This window comes from Rhinoderma darwinii, chromosome 1 (assembly GCF_050947455.1).
Source record: "Rhinoderma darwinii isolate aRhiDar2 chromosome 1, aRhiDar2.hap1, whole genome shotgun sequence".
Classification (NCBI taxonomy): Eukaryota; Metazoa; Chordata; class Amphibia; order Anura; family Rhinodermatidae; genus Rhinoderma; species Rhinoderma darwinii.
The window spans coordinates 82,314,116-82,335,623 of record NC_134687.1 but is presented as its reverse complement, the minus strand read 5'-3'; the positions used below and the strand labels follow the sequence as shown (position 1 = coordinate 82,335,623).

Sequence of the window (21,508 nt, the reverse complement as noted above, 5' to 3'; positions counted from 1 at the left end):
GTGAGTTTTTCATTACAAGAGCAGCTGTTCTAGAAAGCAGTGACAGTTCTCACAAGTAAGACTTGCACATTGCTGGTTAAAGTACATACACCGTTAGTCGTTGCAAGGTATCCATAAAGTTGTAGACGCTTACATACACCAACAAGGCCCAAGTGAAGTGTCACATTTCAGAGTCAAGTCGTGAACAGCAAGATAAAAGGGAAGACAAACAGAATAGGTTAAGGCATGCACATCTCCAATATTTACAGACTACAGAAAACAGACAGATGGAGCAGAATTTACAACGTACAGGGACTGAGACGGTTTTGAATCTAATGAAGTCAGTTTTTCCCGAATATTTCATACTTCATTCAGACTAAGGCCCCTTGCACACGACCGGGCCCGTAATCATGGTCCGTATTTACGGGCACGACCGGCCGCGGACAGTCGTCCGCATTTACGGGCCGTGCTCCCATTATAAAGTATTGGAGCACGGTCCGTAAAAAGTAAAAGATAGGACATGTCCTATCTTTTACAGGGCTCCTACAGCAAGGACACCTTCCCATAAATATACGGGAAGGTGTCCGTGGACAATAGAAGTGAATGGGTCCGTAATTACAATTACGGATGATTTTTACGGTCGTGTGCCTAACTGAGAGGTACAGACATTAGCTGTAACTTACCTTATATAATAGAGCTCCAATAACATTAACAAGAGTATATATCAATGGTTCCACAACATGATGATTCTGGATGGGTCATCTGCACTTACCATGTAAGAACTTCTTCACAGAGAATACCAATGGAAATGCATACTAGAAGATTTTTATTATCAGGGTTTTGTATATAAAAAAAAAAAAGTACCATGATTTTGACCTGTGCAAGCAGCATCTGATCTTATAATATGTGGACATTTAGGAGGGAGAGGCTTTGAGATGAGCTTTGGGGCTATGGGGTGATCAATCTCCAAAAATTGTCCACTTGGAAGATTCCTACTTTACGGGTATTTAGAAGCAGGAGGTAACATATAAGATGCAGATAATGCGATACAGAATTAAAGAGAACCTGACACTAAGATTGGTTACCATGGTAAAAATACAAAACTATGTGTAGCCTGATTCTACAGTCATAATGTCCCTATTTCTCGATAACATACATTTAGTAGCCTAGCAAGAAGTAGGGGACAGATGGAAGGGAGCATGACTGCTGGCTACAGACTACAAAGGTTTATCTGTAGTCTGTAACCATGGAAATACATAGAACTGCACAGGAACTGAAGAAAGAAATTGGTAGGATATTTAAAATAAATTTAAGAAGTATTACTCAACAATTGCAAAAAACAAACCCTATACGTGTTAAAATGGTTAAAAAAAAATACAGTTTTTATTTATCTTTTACAATGATTCCTGCTGTAAACTAAGTTTGCCCTCTGTCAATCTACAAAACATTTTAATAGGTGAGAAGGAAACAGATTTCCGATGAGCAGTACTCGCCATTATAGTAAATGACAGCAGTCACATTACACATTCTTATGGCACAGTTGTTCTTTCCCTGTGGTGTTGCCCGTTTGCTACGTACCATGGATACAAGTCTTCCGCAGCTAATTGCTGTAGTGCTCAGCTGGTTCACACATGCTGGGTGGTCCCAAACAGAAACCTCCACTCAAACCCACTTGGCAACAGCACTTGTGTGGACTGGTTTTCCATGACACAGTTAACGTGTTTCTGTGCCTTATGGAACTTTGAGGGGCATTAAAATCCCTACAATATGTTCATGTGGATATATGTGTATGTAATATATATATATATATATACATATATATATACATATGTTTTATTATGGACTGCTCAATAACATTCTCAACTTAGTTTATGAAATGTAAACCAACTATGAGTTGTTTATTAACAATGTGGATGAGTCAAGAATATAAAATAATTTATGGTTCACAAGGTTTCCAGGGCTTTATCGGGCAATGTTTTGTACTAAACATATTGTACACCGGACAGCTAATGCCATGTCAGTTACACAGTACGGTTGGAAAAAGACACATGTCAATCAAGTTCAACCAAGAGAAGAGAGAAATGGAAGGAATATGGATAAACTATATTTGTTTTTAGACCTATTGATTCAGAGGAAGGTAAAAAATATATATACCCATAAGTCATGAGCTAATCTGCCCCAAAGAAGAAAAAATTCCCTCCTGATATTAAGCGGCGATCAGAATGGATCAACATTCAAACAAGAATTCTATACATTAAAATGGGCGCTGATTTATTTTTGTACTAAGAAATTATCTAAGCCTTTTTTGAAGCCATCTACTGTCCTTGCTGTGACCAGCTCCTGCGGTAGGCTATTCCATAAATTCACCGTTCTCACAGTAAAGAAGGCTTGTCGCCTCTGCAGGTTGAACCTTTTTCTCCAGACGGAGGGCGTGCCCCCTTGTTTTTTAAGCAGCGTATTTTCATGGAACAACTTTTTAGCATATTTTTTGTACGGGCTATTTATATACAGTATTTACACAAATTGATCATGTACCCCCTTAAACGACATAAATCTAATTATTTTAATCTTTCCTCATAACTTAGATTCTCCGTGCCCATTATTAGCTTCGTTGCGCTTCCTTGCATGTTTTTCCAACTCCAGGGCATCCTTTCTATGAACTGGAGCCCAGAACTGAACTGCATATTCTAGATTTGGCCTCACTAATGCTTTGTAAAGTGGTAATATTATATCCCTGTCCCGCGTGTCTAGTTGCCTGGATTCATATATGTAACAAGGGCACATACAAATCTGAAATTCACATGGTGTATTCTAATATTTAGCCCTGAATCCACCTCTTGGGTAAGCAGCTTCTGCATTTGTATATACACGTAGTGGACCATTCTTATATAAAGGTCAGCTCACTTCAACGTGATAATTAGGCTTAAAATCATGAGATGAATCAGACAATGGTAGTGTGTATATATTTGGCTATTTAAGTGGTAATCCTATTTTCGGCAAATTCACAGGATATGCCATAAATGCCATCAGGAGAATAAGTGCCCATCAGTGCCCTCTTTTCTTATTGATGTTAGATTTTTACGTAACTCCAATACACTTGAATGGAGAGAGCCATACACAAGCGCACCCACCTCTGCATTAAAATTAATGGGAAAAGAAGCTGCTGACATTGGGGCCTTACCTATCCGCCATTTATGGCATATCGTGGATGCTTGTTTGTTATTTCATGCTTGTTAACTATCACCTTTTTTTGGATATTTGGTGGTTATTTTGTGACTGCTCATTACATTACTGTTATTTTCAGAGCAATACCAGCACTGTTATGTTACTGTATATTTCTACGTTGGCGTGATTATTAAGTTCTCCAGTTTATGATTAATTCAAAAAAAGTAAAGTTTCAGGGTTCTGTCTTTCTGTGGATCTATTGATACTACTGGGAATCTTTTTGTACCCTTCTCTGCGTTGGAGTAACGCCACGATTCTGTGATTCGATGGCAAAACTGGGTGGAAAGATTTACTAAATTTTTCAAGTATCAAATGGAAGGACGGCTGTTTGACGCATGACAAAAAAAAGAATTATTCTTAATCTATGACCATTTTCCTCCGGTTTTACTAACATTCATTCAATATTTGCTCCATAAAATGAAGTTTTTATTTGGCTTTTCCTACTGTACAAAATAACTGGAGCATAAATGCTAATCCCATCTGAGATAACACATCTGTCCTATTGTACAATAAGCAAACAAAGCTTCTGAAAAACAATGCGCAACAAAAGGAACCAGTTTGTCACATAATAATTGTAATGATGACGTACAATGCTAAGAAAAGACAGCCATGTACGCAGTAAAAGTCTCTCTGCTGTGCTGCTTTAGTGGTCGAAATGGTTAAGAGGAAATTCTCAACTAACAAAAAACGTAAAAAAAAACAAAACATAAAAAAAATTAAAAAATTAATAAATAATTTCTGGAGGTTCATCGGGACCTCAATGAGCAATCGGCATAACAAGAATTTCTTCCTTGACCTCCTAACAGACATTGAGATTGGGGAACAAACAATGACCATAAAAATAATGAAAATTCTGATTTCTGACATTTAACTTTCATCTTAGGCCATATTCATATGGCACAGATTTCCTAACAGAAATCCATAGCTAAAGTTGGATTTATGTTGCAAATTAGCCACGGATCAGCCCACGGATAAACCCCAGTGTAATTCAAACAAGCTAATCTGCTGCATTTTAGTCCGAAATCTGCAGCAATATTGAATATTCTGTGGATAATGTACGTTCATTATTCACGGTGGGTATTTTTCTGCATGCAATATTACTCTACAGAGGTCCATCATAACCAAAACATTCTTCGGATCTAGAGCCACCTTGAGTTTTACCAACCCTTGATGTCTACTCCCTTCCATTATTTGCTAAATTTCCCTCACATAACAGAATAGGGAGTTGTGATATGACATTGTTCCACCTACAGATTAGTCAAGGATCTAACGGACAGACATATGAATTCTCTTTTTTTTTTTTTTATCTACAATTGTTCCCAATTGACTCACTAGAATTGGAGGCAACCTATTTTTTTTATGTTTGGAAAAAGTTATTTGCCGAGCGACATTACCAGTTGTGCACACTTTTCCTCTTCTCCTTTCCGTTCTTTCTTTTCATTTTTCTTTCTGAATATTTCCTGTAGCTGGAAAATAAATAAAACACACAATAAGCTAGTTGTACAATCACCACATGTCATTAAACATTTACTGTAAAATTAAATATAATTTTATTGGGACCAATGTTTGCCAATCATTGCAGACTGTAGAAATTCTGGATCACAAGGAAGTTATTGGACCAGATGATGAGTACACTTGTTTTATTTTGTTATATCCCTTGTAACATCCTGTACTTTTTACTGTAATTTGATGGTGCCGCCTTAATAAGTAAAACAATTAAAAAAAATTATACCACATTTTTGAAAATACTCAAAATATCTTCATGCTGTAAAAAGGCATATATCAAGGTGAACAGTTTATGTATGGGTGTGACATGCTTTTAATTACTTATACCTGAGACTTTGCAGTTGGTCTGATTTAGTATTCTGTAAGAAGCCGTGTTAATCTGGGGGAATTCTCTGCTGAGAACCAGCAACTCAAATATCATCTCTCCACACCGAGTCATTTGTCTGCATAGTAGGCACCAAACATACCTACAGATCTTTTTTCATACTGTCAGCACAATTCAATTAAATGATTAAGATTTTTGTATGTCCATAAGATTCCTTTGTGGTGCTGTATAAATCATTACTTCATGAATATGCAACTTTTAATAAACAATTTTTTTTTTAAATGGAGTATCATATAATGTCACATTATCAAAAATACAATAACCAAAAATAAAAAACAACAAAACAAAAATTTTATTTTGACTCATTTAAATTCCTTCACAGAGGCAGATCTCAATAAATTCGGACATCTGTCCCAATGGTACTAAGCTAATGGGTGCAATACAATAAAGGTACAGAGCAATGGGTTAGATTATCCCTCCTGTCTACTTGGCTGGGAAGGCTTCTTAGTAACTGACCTGATCGTGGTGGTCACCTAAAATTTTCTTGGGGTTTTTAACAATAACTGCATTTTGAGAATAACTGCACTAGAACTCTGTAAAAGAGTCCGACAGCTTTCCCCCTATATATATATATATATATATATATATATATATATATATACAATCTGAAAATGTAAACATTACACACTAAGAGGTAACAGTTCTAAAGTAGTGCGAAGGAAAACAGTGTTGCTCATAAAAAACAAAATTGAAATTCCAAGATTGGAAAAATAGAGATAAGAATGTGGTAGGTTGGCATGGGTAATATCATCAATTTTATGTTTGCATTTGTCCCCTTAAATATGTTGTTTCATCAGCTTTAACCTCAGTATAGCGGCCGTGCTGCAGTACTATAGCTCTGCTCCTCTTCACTTGAATAGAAGAAGAGCTGCAGTACTGTAGAATTGGTTGCTATAATGTGAACAAAGCCATATGCTTCCGGCACCAACCACTGCATAACATCAGGTGCCCGGAGGCAGCCGAAACTGCTGATCGGTGTGGGGCCCCGGGAGTCATATACTGATGACCTATCCTGTGGATAGCTCATCAGTATGAAATACCGCCCCATACCTGGACAACCACTTTAATATGAGAGCCACGGTGGCGATCAGCAGACCTGTTCGGCTCCCAAGACCCCGGGCAAACAGCTGATGTTGCTGGGTGTAGTTGACATCAACTGATCATTTCCTCTGAAGGGAATAGCAGTTGATGTAATGTATGGACAGCTTGAGTCCGCCAGACCAAAAGTCACTGCTTGTTGGGTGCTTTCTGCTTTGGCTTGTAGAGCAGGTCCTGAGCAGGGGACCACATTTTATGATGTCCTTATGCTCTAATAGGGCATACAGACAGGGGTTGTCTTACGGAGATAACCTCTTTAGTAGTTTTTCCTGGATGTAAACACCTAAGTACTGTTAACAGGCATTATTTTAGTGTCATTTGTTGGCACTATATAAGCAAAAGGAAATAATGTAAAAATAAGAAGTATCTAAGTTGTGCATGTTTTTGGTTTGTAACATATAAGATGGTCCAGGGAACCAGTTAACCAAAGCCTGTAAATAGTGTCCACGGTGCTAGAACATTAAGTCAACTAATGGCGTACTTGACTTGTGTTACCTTTTTTCCTTTTTTTTTTTACACTGATGCAAAATTGTGATGGGCTGTCATCTGAAAATGAGCTGAAGAGAGCTGGCTGTTGGTTTAGCAAGTTTTTCATGTCTCTATATTTCTTCTAATATATACAACACACTTCTGGAATCTGAGCGCCTCATGCTCAGCTTGTAAAGTGATGGCTTTAGGAACCTCACTCTAAATTGCCATCTTCCATGAAAGCCCCAAGAATGTTTCTTTTTCACATTCCTCACAACCGTCATTATCCATCAGTCCCAAACAAATGATCCTTTTCTTTTTCTTTTTCAGAGTTCATTTACTGCCACTGAACATTTTTGGATGTCAGTTTCCATGTCTGGTTCTTTGCTTGTGAGTCATTCAGTTCTTGGTAGCTGTCTTTCCCTCAGCTCTTTAAACGTCTTGTATTACAGACATCATGGACAGTGTTTGGTCACTGTTGGGTGACTTAGATGTAGCTAATTTAGTTTCATTCAGACGTGGCCATTGTTGTTTTTTTTACATACATCCCTTTCATGCATTATCTCTTCAAAGGAGATGGTATAAATAACAAGGTGACGGTAACTTGGAAGCCCTGCCAACTCTGGTTGACTGTTCAAAATCAATGTCAGTGTAAACTGGCGAGCCAAAGGTTACCAACTTCGGCATGGAGATTATTCATAAAGCCGGCCACACACAGGTTGATTTTGTATGGACTGCTAGGATTACTATTCATTTCGGCTACCTACAACAGATCTGTATAGCTATGTTCCATCTCAGATTTTAGGTGATTATAAAACATTGCTGTGTCCTATGGATAAATACACAGCAAGAAACATCTCCTGATCCAGGTGCCTTATTGAAAAACACCAATGGAGGCCATATAAATTCTTCAATGACCAGGAAGTTGCAATGGTGGGACAAATAACCATATGTATCTTTAAAGGAAATCAAGGACCCTGAATAGGTAGCTGGAAGTAAATGCGGGGTCCATCGTCTATGAACTCATGCACAGAGTTGTATTATGGCTCTGTACGACCTCCAAGTTGTACAGCACCTTCATACGCCTCTGAATATATACAGAGGCTTACAGAAAATGAAGATATTCTCCCCTTGAAGCATTTCTTTTAGGGGAGAATTACCCCATAATATGGCACCATAGGGAGCACCATGAGGAAGCATACAGAATGCCTATGACTCCATATTATGGAGCCTCAAATATTCCATGTTCCTCTGTACAGCAAAATGACAAGATTAATGATGGACATATTTGGACATGTAACATAGCCAATACAACCAATGTTGTGTCTTCATATCGATTATATGCCTCAGAGTGGAAGGAAAAACAAATGTTTCCAACCAGATGCACTCTAATGTTTTTAGTAATAAGATTTAGATGATGAAAAATATAAGATTTGCTCGAGATGAGGAAACATTTTGATATTTAGTTTAGATTAGTATTAGAGATATCCGTAAACTAAACGTAAATACATATTAAACAATGGAGAGTAGGATAATCGGGAGTATTCCCGTTGTTTCCAATGATTTTTTTAAGTGTACACTCAGATCCTAATATTCTTCAGTGTAATTATTAGCCATGTATTCATTATCTGTCTGTGGAGATGAGAATGGGAAAAGGTTAAAAAAACATGGTATCATCAGTATCAATAAAGGAAAGTTCCCATTTGCCTGGGATCATAGGAAATTCCTGGGTTTCACCAGGTTCTATAGTGTGAAAATAGTGGCAATGAAGTTTCAGCAGCTGTTTTACTGTATCTGTTAGACAAAAGGAACCATGAACTAAATGTTTATGGACGGAGAAAACCTTACAATGAGTAATGTTACTCAATCAATATGTAAAAATAAAAGGAGGGGATGACCTTTGGAGACTATTTAATCAAGAATGTTCTTACTTGGGTGCGAAGAGAATTTAAGAATTTTTGGTTTCATTTATAACATTACTTATGTAGAAGAAAACGACCTAATGGGAATAATGCAAATAATTTTAATAGCAGAAACTGCTATATATGAACTTAACCAAATCCTACATATATTCTAGAACAATTTGAGCAACCAACTTTGGCAATATACAGTGTAATATAGTCGAAAACATGGTACCGTAAAGTATGCTATAAATTCTGCAAGTACAGTATGTCATCCTCATATACAAACTGAGTAGCTGCCTTTTTTTTTTTTTTAACTTTAAAGGGCTTCTCTCATCATAACAGTCTCTTTTTAAAATTGAATCCGGCCCTATGATCAGCTGATCGCTGTGGGACTGGCTTAAGGAACCTCTGGCGATCAGTTGTTATCAACAGGGGAAACTATCACTGGCCATTACAGTCATATTGCAGCATTACATATCGGTCACTGGAAACATGGACAGGCTGGATCTGCCAGAGTGAGAAACACATTTTGTTAGCGTCTCTCAGCCCTGGCTCATAAAGGGGGAGGGGGCATTTATGAAGTCAGTATGCCCTAATGGGACATATGGAAACTGGTTGCATCCTGGGATTTGTTGATTACACTGAGAGCCTTATCTAAGTTTATTATGAAATCAGTAACCATGTAGATACTTTTTGTTATATGTTTGTTATCTTTTTATTAACACTCAAAGGAAAGCAAGCTTGAGAAACCTAAGTACCATCTAGAGGCTGTGTGTTACTGTAAGTACAATTACTTAGAATACCTTCATACAGCATTTCACAGTCACACTTGAACCACTGTATTGTTTATTATGGGATGAATCTGTAAACTTTCCTGGCTTTTGTAAGTCAACATATTTCTGTGTGGGAGAGGTGCCAACACTAAGCTGTCAGCTGTTCAGGAATTTCCACACACTCTTGGCATGACAATTACACCAAGTTCAACACCAGCAACCTGCTGTGACTCTACACTGAATACTTCTTAGTCCCACTGTCCCGGGAGACCTGCTGCATTTCCGGGTTTTAACTGAATCTGCATCCTTATGAGCCTTTGCTGGAATACATAGAAGTGAATGCGGGTATGTCATAAATAAAACCCTTTAACTCCATTGTCTATAGCGGATATCAGGTCGTCTGAAATAAACCTCCTATCTCAGTAGAGGCTCAGTCTGCAGCACTGTCCGTCTCCCATACATTACACTGCAGCTCTGCCTGTTCTGATTGGCTGTTTTTTTTAAGCACAAGCTCTCCACAAGCAGAAATTGAATGCATAGACAACTGTTTTCTGTTACCGCAAGGATAGAGTGATTATAAAATGCAAGCATCTAAACATCTAGTGAAGAAAAGAAGGCAATAAAGTAGCTACTACCAAAGAACCTTAGAGAGAGGGGGAGCTCAGTTTGCTTTCAAGTGAAGGAATTACAGAAAGAGCAAATGGTAAATATATTTTTGTTATTTACTTAGATCGCTCCTGCTTGTGAAGAGAATGATTCCATTACCAGGTTTACATTAGAAAATAATTTTTTATGTAATCGTAAATACAAAGTTTATGGCTATGCATAACGCCAAAAACATGCTGTACTACAATGAAACACTTAATCAAAACCGTGTTCTCCTTAGTAAAGGGAAACTACATTTGAGTCTCCAGGGTGAAGTTTCTATATAATACCTGGCAATTATCAGCCAAACAAAGAATTTATTTTTGCAGTTAGTGACATGTTCAATCTAAAAAGATGCTATAGCATTATACATCTTCACATAACCTTATATTTACTAAAATAGAGAATTCTCTGATCTTGTTCGGAAACTCAAAGCATTATTTCTTTTGATGTTGGAGTAAAGTAAGACCAACACTTTGATTACAGACAATCCTGTTTGAAATACTGTTAAAAAAGGAAATTATCCATTGGAAAAATAAGCTGATAAAGAATGGCCAGTCTCCAGATACGGCAAGTAAACATTAATCTGTCCAGCCCCATCGGAACAAGTATCAAAACAAAGTGAAGAATGCCTGTACCCATGCAGCTGGACACCCTTTAATGTTCATGCACTTACCTGTAATTAACTCTTTTCACATCTGCCCTAGTGACTGACTTAAAACATATTTTATTTTCGTTTGATATTAGAATTTGAAAAAAAGGTCTTGTGATGTGGTTACGTTTAAAGTAGGGAAGAACTTTGATATTGAACAAGCTGTTGAAAAGCTGAAACAAGAGTTGAAAATGGGGCAGGTGTCGTCTTCTAATGTGGATTTAGGCAACATGATATGGATGTATGTATATATATATATATATATATATTATACATACTTGTCCTTCTCAATTAATTAGAATATCATCAAAAAGTTAATTTATTTCAGTAATTCAATTCAAAAAGTGAAACTCCTATTATATAGATTCATTACACACAGAGTGATCTAATTCCAGCATTGTTTTTCTTTTAATGTTGAAGATTATGGCTAACAGTTAACGAAAACCCCAAATTTAGTCTCTCAGAAAATTAGAATATTAAATAAGCCCAATTTCAAAAATGATTTTTAATACCGAATTGTTGGCCTACTGAAAAGTATGTACAGTATATGCACTCAATACTTAGTCGGAGCTCCTTTTGCATGAATTACTGCATCAATGCGGCGTGGCATGGAGACGATCAGCCTGTGGCACTGCTGAGGTGTTATGGAAGCCCAGGTTGCTTTGATAGCGGCCTTCAGCTCGTCTGCATTGTTGGGTCTGGTGTCCTCTTCCTTTTGACAATACACCATATATTCTCTATAGGGTTTAGGTCAAGTGAGTTTGCTGGCCAATCAAGCGCAGTGATACTGTAGTTATTAAACCAGGTATTGGTACTTTTGGCAGTGTGGGCAGGTGCCAAGTCCTGCTGGAAAATGAAGTATATATATATATATACACACACACACACACACACACACACACACACACACACACACACACACACACACACACACGCACACACATATACACACATACATACATGCATATATACATATACACACACTAAATGGACCAAAGTATTGGGAAACCTACACATTACATCATCCCAAAGGTGTTTGAATGGGTTGAGGTCATGGTTCTTCCAGACAAGTTCTTTCACACCAAACTCACTCAACCATGCCTTTATAGCCAGTGCTTTGTGGACGTGGGGGGGGGTCATGCTGGAATGGAAAAGGGTTTTCCCCAAACTGTCCCACAAAGTTGAAAGCATACAATAGTACAATTGTATGCTTGCAACTTTGTGTTTTTGTACAAAATCTAAAAATTATTAGCAGTGTAGTCACTGCGGTATGTGAGTGCAGTCGCTAATATACATTCTGGTCCACTGCTGCACTGATTCTACGATTTTCATCGATTTTTATAGCACTGCCGGGGGAGCGGCAGTCTAGTTGCACGGTCTTCCTCCATGATGACACGACTCGTCATGTGACCGGCCCTGCTGTACTCTATGTAATCGCTGTACTACTGCTCCTGGTTGTACACGGAGTACAGAACGATCGGACACATCACGAAGAGTCTTATCGTCATCAAAGAAGGCTGTGCAACTAGTGAGTAGTAGTAGGCTGTACTGCAGTGAGTAGACTGCTAATACGTTTTGGTCCTCGCATAATCCCTTTAAGATTTACCTTTACTGGAACTTAGGGGCCTAGGCCAACCACTGCAAAACAACCCCATAGAATTATCCCTCCGCCAAACATTATAGTTGGCACAATGCAGTTAGGCAGTTAGTATTCTCCTGGCATTCACCAAACCCAGACTCGTGTGATTTGTCACTCCACAGAACACGTTTTCACTGCTCAAGAATCCAGTGGCGCCGTGCTTTACACCACTCCATCCGACGTTTTCTGTTGTGCTTGGTGATGTAAAGCAGGCATGCAGCTGCTCGGCCATGGAAACCCATGCCATTAAACTCCCAGCGCACAGTTTTTGTGTGAATGTTAATGCCAGAGGAGGTTTAGAACTCTGCAGTTATTGATAACTTTTATGTACTATGCGTCTCAGCACTAGGCAACCACTTGCTGCGGTTCCTAAACGCTTCCACTTTGCAAAAATACAAATCACAGTTGGTCGTAGAATATCTAGGAGGGAGGATTTTATACACCTGTGGCAATGGGACTGAATGTAACACCTGAATTCAATGATTAAAAGGCTTTTGTAAAATGTGTGTTCTGGGACAGAATTTCTATGGAATGGCAGGTAGGATTGATAGTGGGACCTGTGATTCCCTTTCCCACTCTAGTACTGGAATTATCCTTTGTCCAGTTACCTCAGGTGAAGCTACTGAGCCATAAGAGCTCTGCAGTTAGTGAAAAAAGCATCAGAGCCTGGAAATCCACACAAGGATAGCGTAGAAAGCCTGATCCAAGGAACACTGTACGCATGATTTATAATAGGTGAGGAGACCTGCTGTTTGGTGAGTGTCTAGATTGGCAGGGTGTTTGTGTTTGTTTCTATGCTGCAAATCTTGTATGCTGGATAAGCACTTGTTTATTTTGTATTGTAATAAAGTCAAGCGTGGACTTTAAACCTGAACAGTATCGACATTCATTACCAACCGCAACCTCTCATAATACGCACAGATGCCAACACTATCTACCAGTATTTCTACCTGCTGCATTGAATGGCCTTTAGGATCCGGTTTAGGAAGTTTGAAACTTACCACCAAGAACTCCTCTCTGTCCACCATCTGATTCCCATCCGTATCAAACATGTTGAACGCAATCTTAAATCCAGCATGAGGTTCTGGAGAGTGTTTAGAAGAGTTTTGTGAAAAGGGAATACAAGAAACATATTTTTACTGCCTGTACATATAGCTCAAATATTAGGATAGTCTTATCATTCAAGGTTAGAGTTATTATACATTTTTTCTGGACTGATAAGTACAAATTTGTCTCTTCAAAGCAGGGACAAGTTTGTAGCCTTAATCAGAAACCAACATTCATTAAGTTTAGGGTTCAAAAAGTTAACTTTGCATACTCTAGTTCTCTCGGTGACAAGCTTAATATGTGGGACACCACATCGAAGCGCCACTACGATCATCTGTTAATGGAACTACAAAGAAGATGAAGTGTTAAACAGCACCAACTAAAATCAATGAATGTTGATGGTCCTCCAGATCAGATACATAGTAAGGGATATGGATCGAAAGACCACCCTCTATGCGGTCTTTAGCTTTTTATTTATTTTAAAAAAAACTCTTTAAAGGGTTTACAAAACCCATTTTTTAATACCCTATTAGGGAATTCTGAGTTAATAGAGTGAGGTTACCGATACAGGAATCTCATCTATTAGCACGAGAGCCTGTCCCTCTGAAGGACCTGTCATGTTCATGAATTACAGGGACAGTCATTTGATTTCAATAGGCACTATATAATGCTGAGGGTCCTAGCAGCAGGACACCATATAATCAGTATATCATTAAGGCATACGTCTAACAAGAATGGATTGTAAAAAGCGGTTAACCCCTTTAAGGGCATTTACAGAATGGTTCTCTTTTAAAGTGTAACAATAATTTAATAAAGCGCATGGAGCTCCACCAATAACAAATTCCGACACATCTCTATAAAATGTCAGAAGTTGTATGAAATTATACTTAAGCTTTTTAGATAAAAACATTTAAAATGTATGTGAAATTCAGGGGCTACAAATTAAGTTGTCGTTGGCTTCTGGCTTTCAGGCAAAAGTTGCCGTTAATTAGGTGGATTATTCAGCTCTTAAGTGGATGGTTTAAGCTGCTATTGTTTTATTGAGCACTATTTGTACTAAGAGCTTTTCAATTAGCCATAGAAGATAAACTCATCACAAGTTAACAAGAAGAGACGTAAAGGCTCTGTAAAACTTTGAGAGCCAATTTATTTTTATTTTTTTTAATAAAAAGGTTTATCATTGTGTTTGGTGCAACTTTACAAATACTTTTTATTAAAAATTAGTTTTATTTTTTAGATACAACTACTCTGTATTCTCTATACAGAACAGCTGTATCTAGCGCTATTCACTTAATCCGTCAGTCCCGCAGACCTGACGGGTTCAGTGACAACGGGTCCACCTGTAATCTATCACATATCAAGTTCATAATGCTTTTGCCTTTTACCTTTATAATATGAAGAAAATCTGCCTCTACGTGTTTTTTTGTTTTTATTTAGCCATTACTAACATCCTCTTATTTCTATACTGATCATTTTCAAGTATAAACGTTTAGAAATTCTAGAGATGGGTCCGGTACACGATATATTTAAAATGCAATGCTGCTTTATTGGTATTAAATGTTAAAACAAATAAATGAAATCCCGGGCACAGAACGCCTACGCGTTTCGAACCTCTCGGTTCTTAGTCACAGCTATGACTAATATCTTTGCCTTTGGTTGTATCTTTTAGTAGGTCTCTGTCAGTTCCATGTGTACTTTTTTCCAGGATATAAACATTGATGGCCTGTGGGGGAACAGCCCTTGGGACTTTTGCAGATGAGTAGAATTAGAGGCATGCAGCAAGCGCTGCAATATTTTATGCAGACACAGTGTCTCGAAGTACAGGCAGGTTGTAACTGCAGCTCAGTCACCTTAAAGTGAATGGGACTAAGATGTTTGGGAGAGAGTTGGGATGGGGTGGCGATCCACCACTGATCAAACATTAATGGCCATCAATGTTTAATGGGGTTTTCCCATCAGGGACATTTATGACATATCCACAGGATATGTCATAAATATCAAATTGATGCGGGTCCCAATGCTGGGACCTGCACCTATCTCTAGAACAGGGCCCCCTAATCCCTGCATCTACTGCACTGTCTTGCAGGTGAAGCGTGTGATTTCTGAGCATGAAGAAAAAAGAAGCTCAGCGAGTATTGCTGTTTCCGTAACTCTCATAGTAGTGCATGGCAGTTACGGAAACAGCGCAGCATGTGAGCTACACTTTTTACGTAACTACCATTTAGTTCTATGGGACTTACGGAAACATTATAGCTACGCTGTTTTCGTCTTCATGGTCGGGAGTCATACGAGTCAGCCGGAGCACAGAGAGGTAGAACGGGGTTTACGGGGCCCTGTTCTAGAGATAGGTGGGACCCTCATCTATCCGACATTTATGGCATATCCTGTGGATATGCCATAAATGTCCCTGATGGGAAAAACTCCTTTAAGTCCCATAAAACCCCCTAAAACTAAAATTTACCTGTCCACTCATCTCTATTTACTAAGATCAATTTCATAGCACCTAGGAATTTTGTTCCTTTCATGGACACTACTTGCTACTGTCTGTAACTGTTTATTAGGTACAGATACCTACTACCTGACTACCTTTGTTTTAGGACATCTTACCTGACAGAAGATTGTAGATATTATGCTATACACATGCCACATAATAGGAGTGAGTGATGCACTTACTTGTCAATATGCAGAGCAGGAAGAGGTACTCTGTGTAGGAAATCATGCCTAAGGAGAAGATAAGGCACACTATGAAAACTTTGTTCTTTTAAAGCCACATAAAAATTATGCATTCCTGCTAAAATTCAAAATAAAAAACTATATATTTAAAGTAAATGGATAATAAAGAAGAAATTAAAGATCAAGTACGACGCAAGTGAAGGTTATTCTGCACTCTTTTATGATGCCATTACCTTTACCATTAATAGTAAGAAGTCAGAACTTTTCCTGACTGTATCAAAAATTGAATGTTTGTTATGTTGTAACTGTTGGTTGCCACAAACCAAAATGTAATAATAAAAAAGACAACAACAGGTGCATTCAATATGTGGTAAATGAGTGAATAATGCATCTGCATAACCAAAAGCTGCACCATGTCGTAAATGTTTTTTTTTTCTAACAGACACATACATAAGGCTTATTATTAATAGTACTTAGTAGTAATTTATGTGGTTTTTATTCTTTTCAGTGCTAGCTGAATATATGACAACTATTTACTGTGTGCATATATGACAGCTTGCTCCCATAGGATAAATAATAAGCTATAAAATGTTAATAATAAATTAGTCATTCAATACAGTACAACAGACACAATAGAAAACCATGTGATGCCAACTGGACCATATTGAAATGAAGAGGTGCATCATGGGTTTACATTGGTTACTACGGATACCATAAAGAATTGGCGTCATAAGTGCATTCCGTTTAGGAGGTTACTGGCATGGAGTGTTTCGGTCCCTGAGTGGCAGGCTAGGACTACACAGTAAGGTCTGCCACACATCTGGATGCATCTGGTCATGGCTCACAGTTAATGCATTTACATGGCAGGTGTCACAATAGAGACTTCCAATGTAGAAAACCCCCAGCATGGTTTACAGTCAACTCGATTTCAAAAAGTGCAAAAAAAGTGTTCGTACACTTGGTATGGCTAAAGCAGAGAAACTCGACTTTCATTATTAAAGTAAATTGCAATGACAATAAATATATGAAAACTCGTACAAGATAATAGATCAAAATACATAATTATTCTATAGGGAAAAAGTCAGACAATTTGAGGATATTTGTACCCCTGGAAAAAACATAATTACGAATAGTTTACTAACAAAAAAGAAAAGGATGAAGCCTGGTTTTGGTGGCCAGGGCGACTGCCCTCTTGGCCCTTCTGTAAACCAGCCTTTGGGGCTTGCTCTTACAATGCTTTGTTCCTTAGCGTCATTTGCACAATGTTTTAGGTTTTCAGAGAGGATCATGTTGTCAGTCAATAATGCTACAACTGACACAGTAAGCACACTGATCCTACGAAGGCTTTACACCTTAAATGGAAGGATTGTTTTCTGACAAACACAAACATACCACCTACTCCATGTAGCCTTACGTCTGTGTATCACCTTGCAGAAACAGGGCATTAGCCACATAATTGACCTGATAAATACTTAGAGACCAAATGGCAAAATACCTGTGAGGCAGAATCTCCCTTGGATATCAGATACAGGAGCGTTTTGATAAAGTGGTGTGAGCCTAAATTTAGAATATGTTAAACCCATTTGTTTTATAGTCGAATCCCTTTGTTTGATGCCACTCTCTTTGTTGTGAAACAAAGACAAGCTGAGCAACTGTCAGGCGGCATGTCAGCAGAAGTGAAGACCGCTATCTAAGAGGTCCTGAAAGCATTCCCTCCTTTTGTTTGTGGCCTACAGAAACAGATAGTTCTGCTTGAATGACCTGAGTGTTATGGGAGAAAAACCCTGGAATGGATATGGCTCAGTAGGCAAGTCTTCTACTAGGATGAGACTGAGGTCACAAACGAGGGTTTCCCAAATAATGTAAAGTACAACATAGCGGTGAGAAATAATTATTTCATCTGGTTAAAATAATGAATGTTAGTTTCTATAACAAATACTGTTGGCAGCATAGTGTCACAGTAATTAACATTGTTTCCTATCAGCACTAGGGTTCTTGGTTAGAGACCGTGCAAGGACAACCCCGGTATGGAGCGTGTATGTTCTTCCTTCTACACTATAAAAACATACTGATACTGCAGATTGATTGAAAACCTATGATATTGTCCCTAGTGAGTGTGATGAGGAAATTCCCACTAAGAGCAGGAAATTATTATAATCTGTGAACAATGCTGAAGAATATGCTGGTACTGTATGAGTTTTGGTATTATGACATTAAAGTCTTCATTTCCAGACTATTAGACTTGATCAATACTCTGCTTGCCGGATCTCATGATTTCTGGAGACATAACCACAAGTCATCTCTAGCCCATCTCCTAGGGGCAACCGGGCCCGGAGGGGAAGGAAGCCCGGATTCCTATGTGAGCACCGCTGACTATGGCGGAGCAGAAAATCATTGGCTCTCTGCCCTGCCACTTAGTCTTGTAAGCCACAGGCTGTTTTAGGCCTGTGGCCTGTTAGAGGTCGGGAGTATGCTAGCCTGAAGATGTCACTGCATTGCGCCTGCGCAGGGCAGCAGGCAGAAAGGCGACCTAGCCGCCCGTCGTGGGATAGTGGTTAGGCGAGTTTTTTATATATTTTTTTATTAGCAGAAAGGGGAACTATTAATGGGGAACCTTACTCCTATGGGGGCACAAAGGGGATCTAACTACTATATTAGGGTACACAGGGAGACCTAACTACTATATGAGGGCCCAAAAGGGACCTAATTATATTTGGGCACAAAAGAGGACTTCCCTTCTATATATGTGCACAAAGGGGAACCTAACTACTATATGGGGTCACAAAGAAGGACAGCTACTATATGGGGGCACAAAAGAGGACTACTACTGTGTGGGGGGATGACATTACTACTGTATGGGGGTATAAGGGGAGACTATGTGTGTAAGCACATAGTGAAGTATTACTGCATAGGAAGCACAAAGGTGGCCCTGTAATTGTGTAAATAATTGAGGAGCAATATTACTGTATGGGCCTAAAGGCGGCACTATTATTGTTTGGAGCACATAAGTGGTGTACTATTACTGTGTGGGCACCAAGAGGGGGCATTATTACCGTCTGGGGCACTATGAATGGCGAGTTTTTGTAGAGGATTGCGAAAAGGTGTGGAAGGTGCTGGAAAAGCGAGGAGCCAAATATGTTTGTGTTGCAAATTTTTCAGAGAAAAGTCGTGGCTGGAAGAAGTCATCATGGCGGTCTCGGCTGGATGAAGAAGAAAAGGGAAAGTGAACAACTGCCGGCACACAAGACTGTCCTCGGCTGCTGTGCATAGGGTGCACCAGAATTAAGCTCCCTGTCCAAATCTTACTCACCCCCCTGTATAAAAAGGGCCCTGCCATCTCTCTCCTTGCCTGAGCATTGTTGTGTCTACCCATGTTCGTTATAGCAAATGGTCCCTTAGTTGTATCCTGTATCCAGTAATTGTGTTTGTTCCTGAGCAAAGTCTAGTGTTGGAGTCGCAATATGATGAGGACCCTTGACGCGGGTTGCGAGCTTGCGTATTTTGGCCAAAATATCAACCAATACCTCATGTTTATCATGAATATCTATCGTTTATCCTGGATATCTTTTCAGGATACAGCCAGGTCTAGTGCTGGGGGAGAATAGTGGGTCAGTACTTTGTGTGGTGCACTTATAATGTGCTGTGCAGCCCGCCTTATCTAATAGTTTGGGCGTAACTAATAGGCTGCATGCCAGCATGGTGCACTACATGTAACAGTGTGACTGGCACACTTATAGAAGCTATATCTGTGTGCAATGATAATACTAAGCAGCCTTGACTAGTAGGCATGAGAGTGTCTGTTCATCAATATTTTTGCACCTGTGCAATCTCCCTCTATGTAGCATTGTAGTCGGTCTGCATCCTCATCTGCCATTGTGAGTAAGTTTGGCTTTTTTTCAGTGATTTTAAATTAATATTGCTAATCTTTATGATTTGCTAGTGTTGGAGTCGAGTTCATCCTCTGTGCCACCTGCCATGCTAAGTGTCATCTGCCACTCCAAGCGTCATCTGCCATGCCAAGCATCATCTGCCATGCCAACTGTCATCTGTGCCAATTATCATCTGTGCCAAGTGTCTGCTACGCCACGTGTCTGCCAGATCATCTTTCCAGGTACACTTGTTCTAGAGACTGCTATTGACTATACTTTGGCCAGTTGCTGCTCCGCTACGGTGGAGTGGCCTAATGGGTCCATATACCCCATTGCCGTGACAGTACGCTCAGGCCATGGATAACACTGGTTAACCTAAAAGTACGGTCCAAATGATGAAGCAGACATGCGTGACCACCGGGCATGTCAGGATCAACTACTACAAGCGGTAAACTCCGTAATTAACTGTTTGGATTGTCCTTCTGTCCCTCCTCTGGCTGCTACCACTGCTCCATCACCTGCTATCCCTCCTGTCTGTCCTGGGTCTGCAGTCTCGTTACCCATACCTCCTCACTATGACGGGGATCCTAGGAGCTGTAGAGATTTTATTAACCAGTGTACGATTCACTTCAAGTTACGTCCCCGTCTCTTCCCCTCTGATAAAGCCAAGATCACTTTTATTATTTCTCTCCTCCCTGGCAAAGCCCTGGCGTGGGCGAACCCCATCTTGGAACCAGAGGGTCCGGAATTCTCTGATTTACCACTGTTTTTAGAGACCTTCCGTACAGTGTTCGAGGAACCAGGTCGAACGTCCTCTGCAGCTGCCTCACGGCTGACTCTCAATCAAGGGGAATCAACTGTAGGGGAGTACGCTATCTCCTTCCATACCATGGCGGTGGAGCAGTTTGGAATAATGAGGCTCTAGTGGCAACTTTCTGGCAGGGACTATCTCCAGGTATGAAAGATGAACTGGCAGTTTCGAGAGCTTCCCTCTACTTTGGATGCCTTGATACTGCTAGCAACCCGGATCGATATGAGGATCCAAGAGCACACTTGTGCAGTTTGCAATGAGAGGAGGTCTTATCAATTGGCACCTAAGTTTCAAAAACCTCTTCTGCCTTCTCTTGTTGTACCTCTAGGGGAGCCAATGCAAATAGCCAGACTCAGACTGTCCGACTAAGAGCGGCAACGCAGACAGTCTTCTGGATTGTGTTTGTATCCTGATCACAAGGGACATTTTGTGCGCCATTGCCCTCTGAAACCTGGAAATCTCCGGCACCTAGGGTTGATTGGAGGGACAATCCTAGGTGAATCTTCTGTGACTACTAAATTCTCTTCGAGACTTTCTACTCCAGTGTCTATCATCACTGGTGAAGGATCGCACTCTGTACCTGCTTACTTGGATTCTGGAGCGGCTGCAAACTTCATCCAGCAGGACTTAGTAGACCATCTCCACTTGGCTATTATTCCCGTAGAAAAACCTCTAGCGGTCGCTTCTGTCGATGGACAACCCCTGACGGACCCTATCTTGTCTATCACCAAACCGCTGAGACTACAGATAGGAGTTCTTCACTCAGAACTAATAACTTTCTATGTCCTATCCAAAGCAATAAACTCCATCCTGCTGGGGTTGCCCTGGCTTCGC

General features: G+C 39.5%; 1 protein-coding gene across 4 annotated transcripts in view; it reads right to left on the bottom strand.

Moving 5' to 3' along the window:
• Window positions 1-21,508, bottom strand: part of MICU3 (mitochondrial calcium uptake family member 3) — a 164,074-nt gene that overhangs the window by 43,620 nt on the left and 98,946 nt on the right. For 2 of the 4 annotated variants that reach the window (XM_075860100.1, XM_075860088.1), the window contains exons 5-8: window positions 15,995-16,042; window positions 13,276-13,358; window positions 4,599-4,670; window positions 90-128 (exon numbers count right to left, since the gene is read on the bottom strand). In XM_075860100.1, the coding sequence (XP_075716215.1) occupies window positions 90-128; window positions 4,599-4,670; window positions 13,276-13,358; window positions 15,995-16,042 (242 nt within the window). The remainder of the gene's footprint in view (window positions 1-89; window positions 129-4,598; window positions 4,671-13,275; window positions 13,359-15,994; window positions 16,043-21,508) is intronic. The other 2 variants (XM_075860094.1, XM_075860108.1) reach the window with 1 other exon arrangement.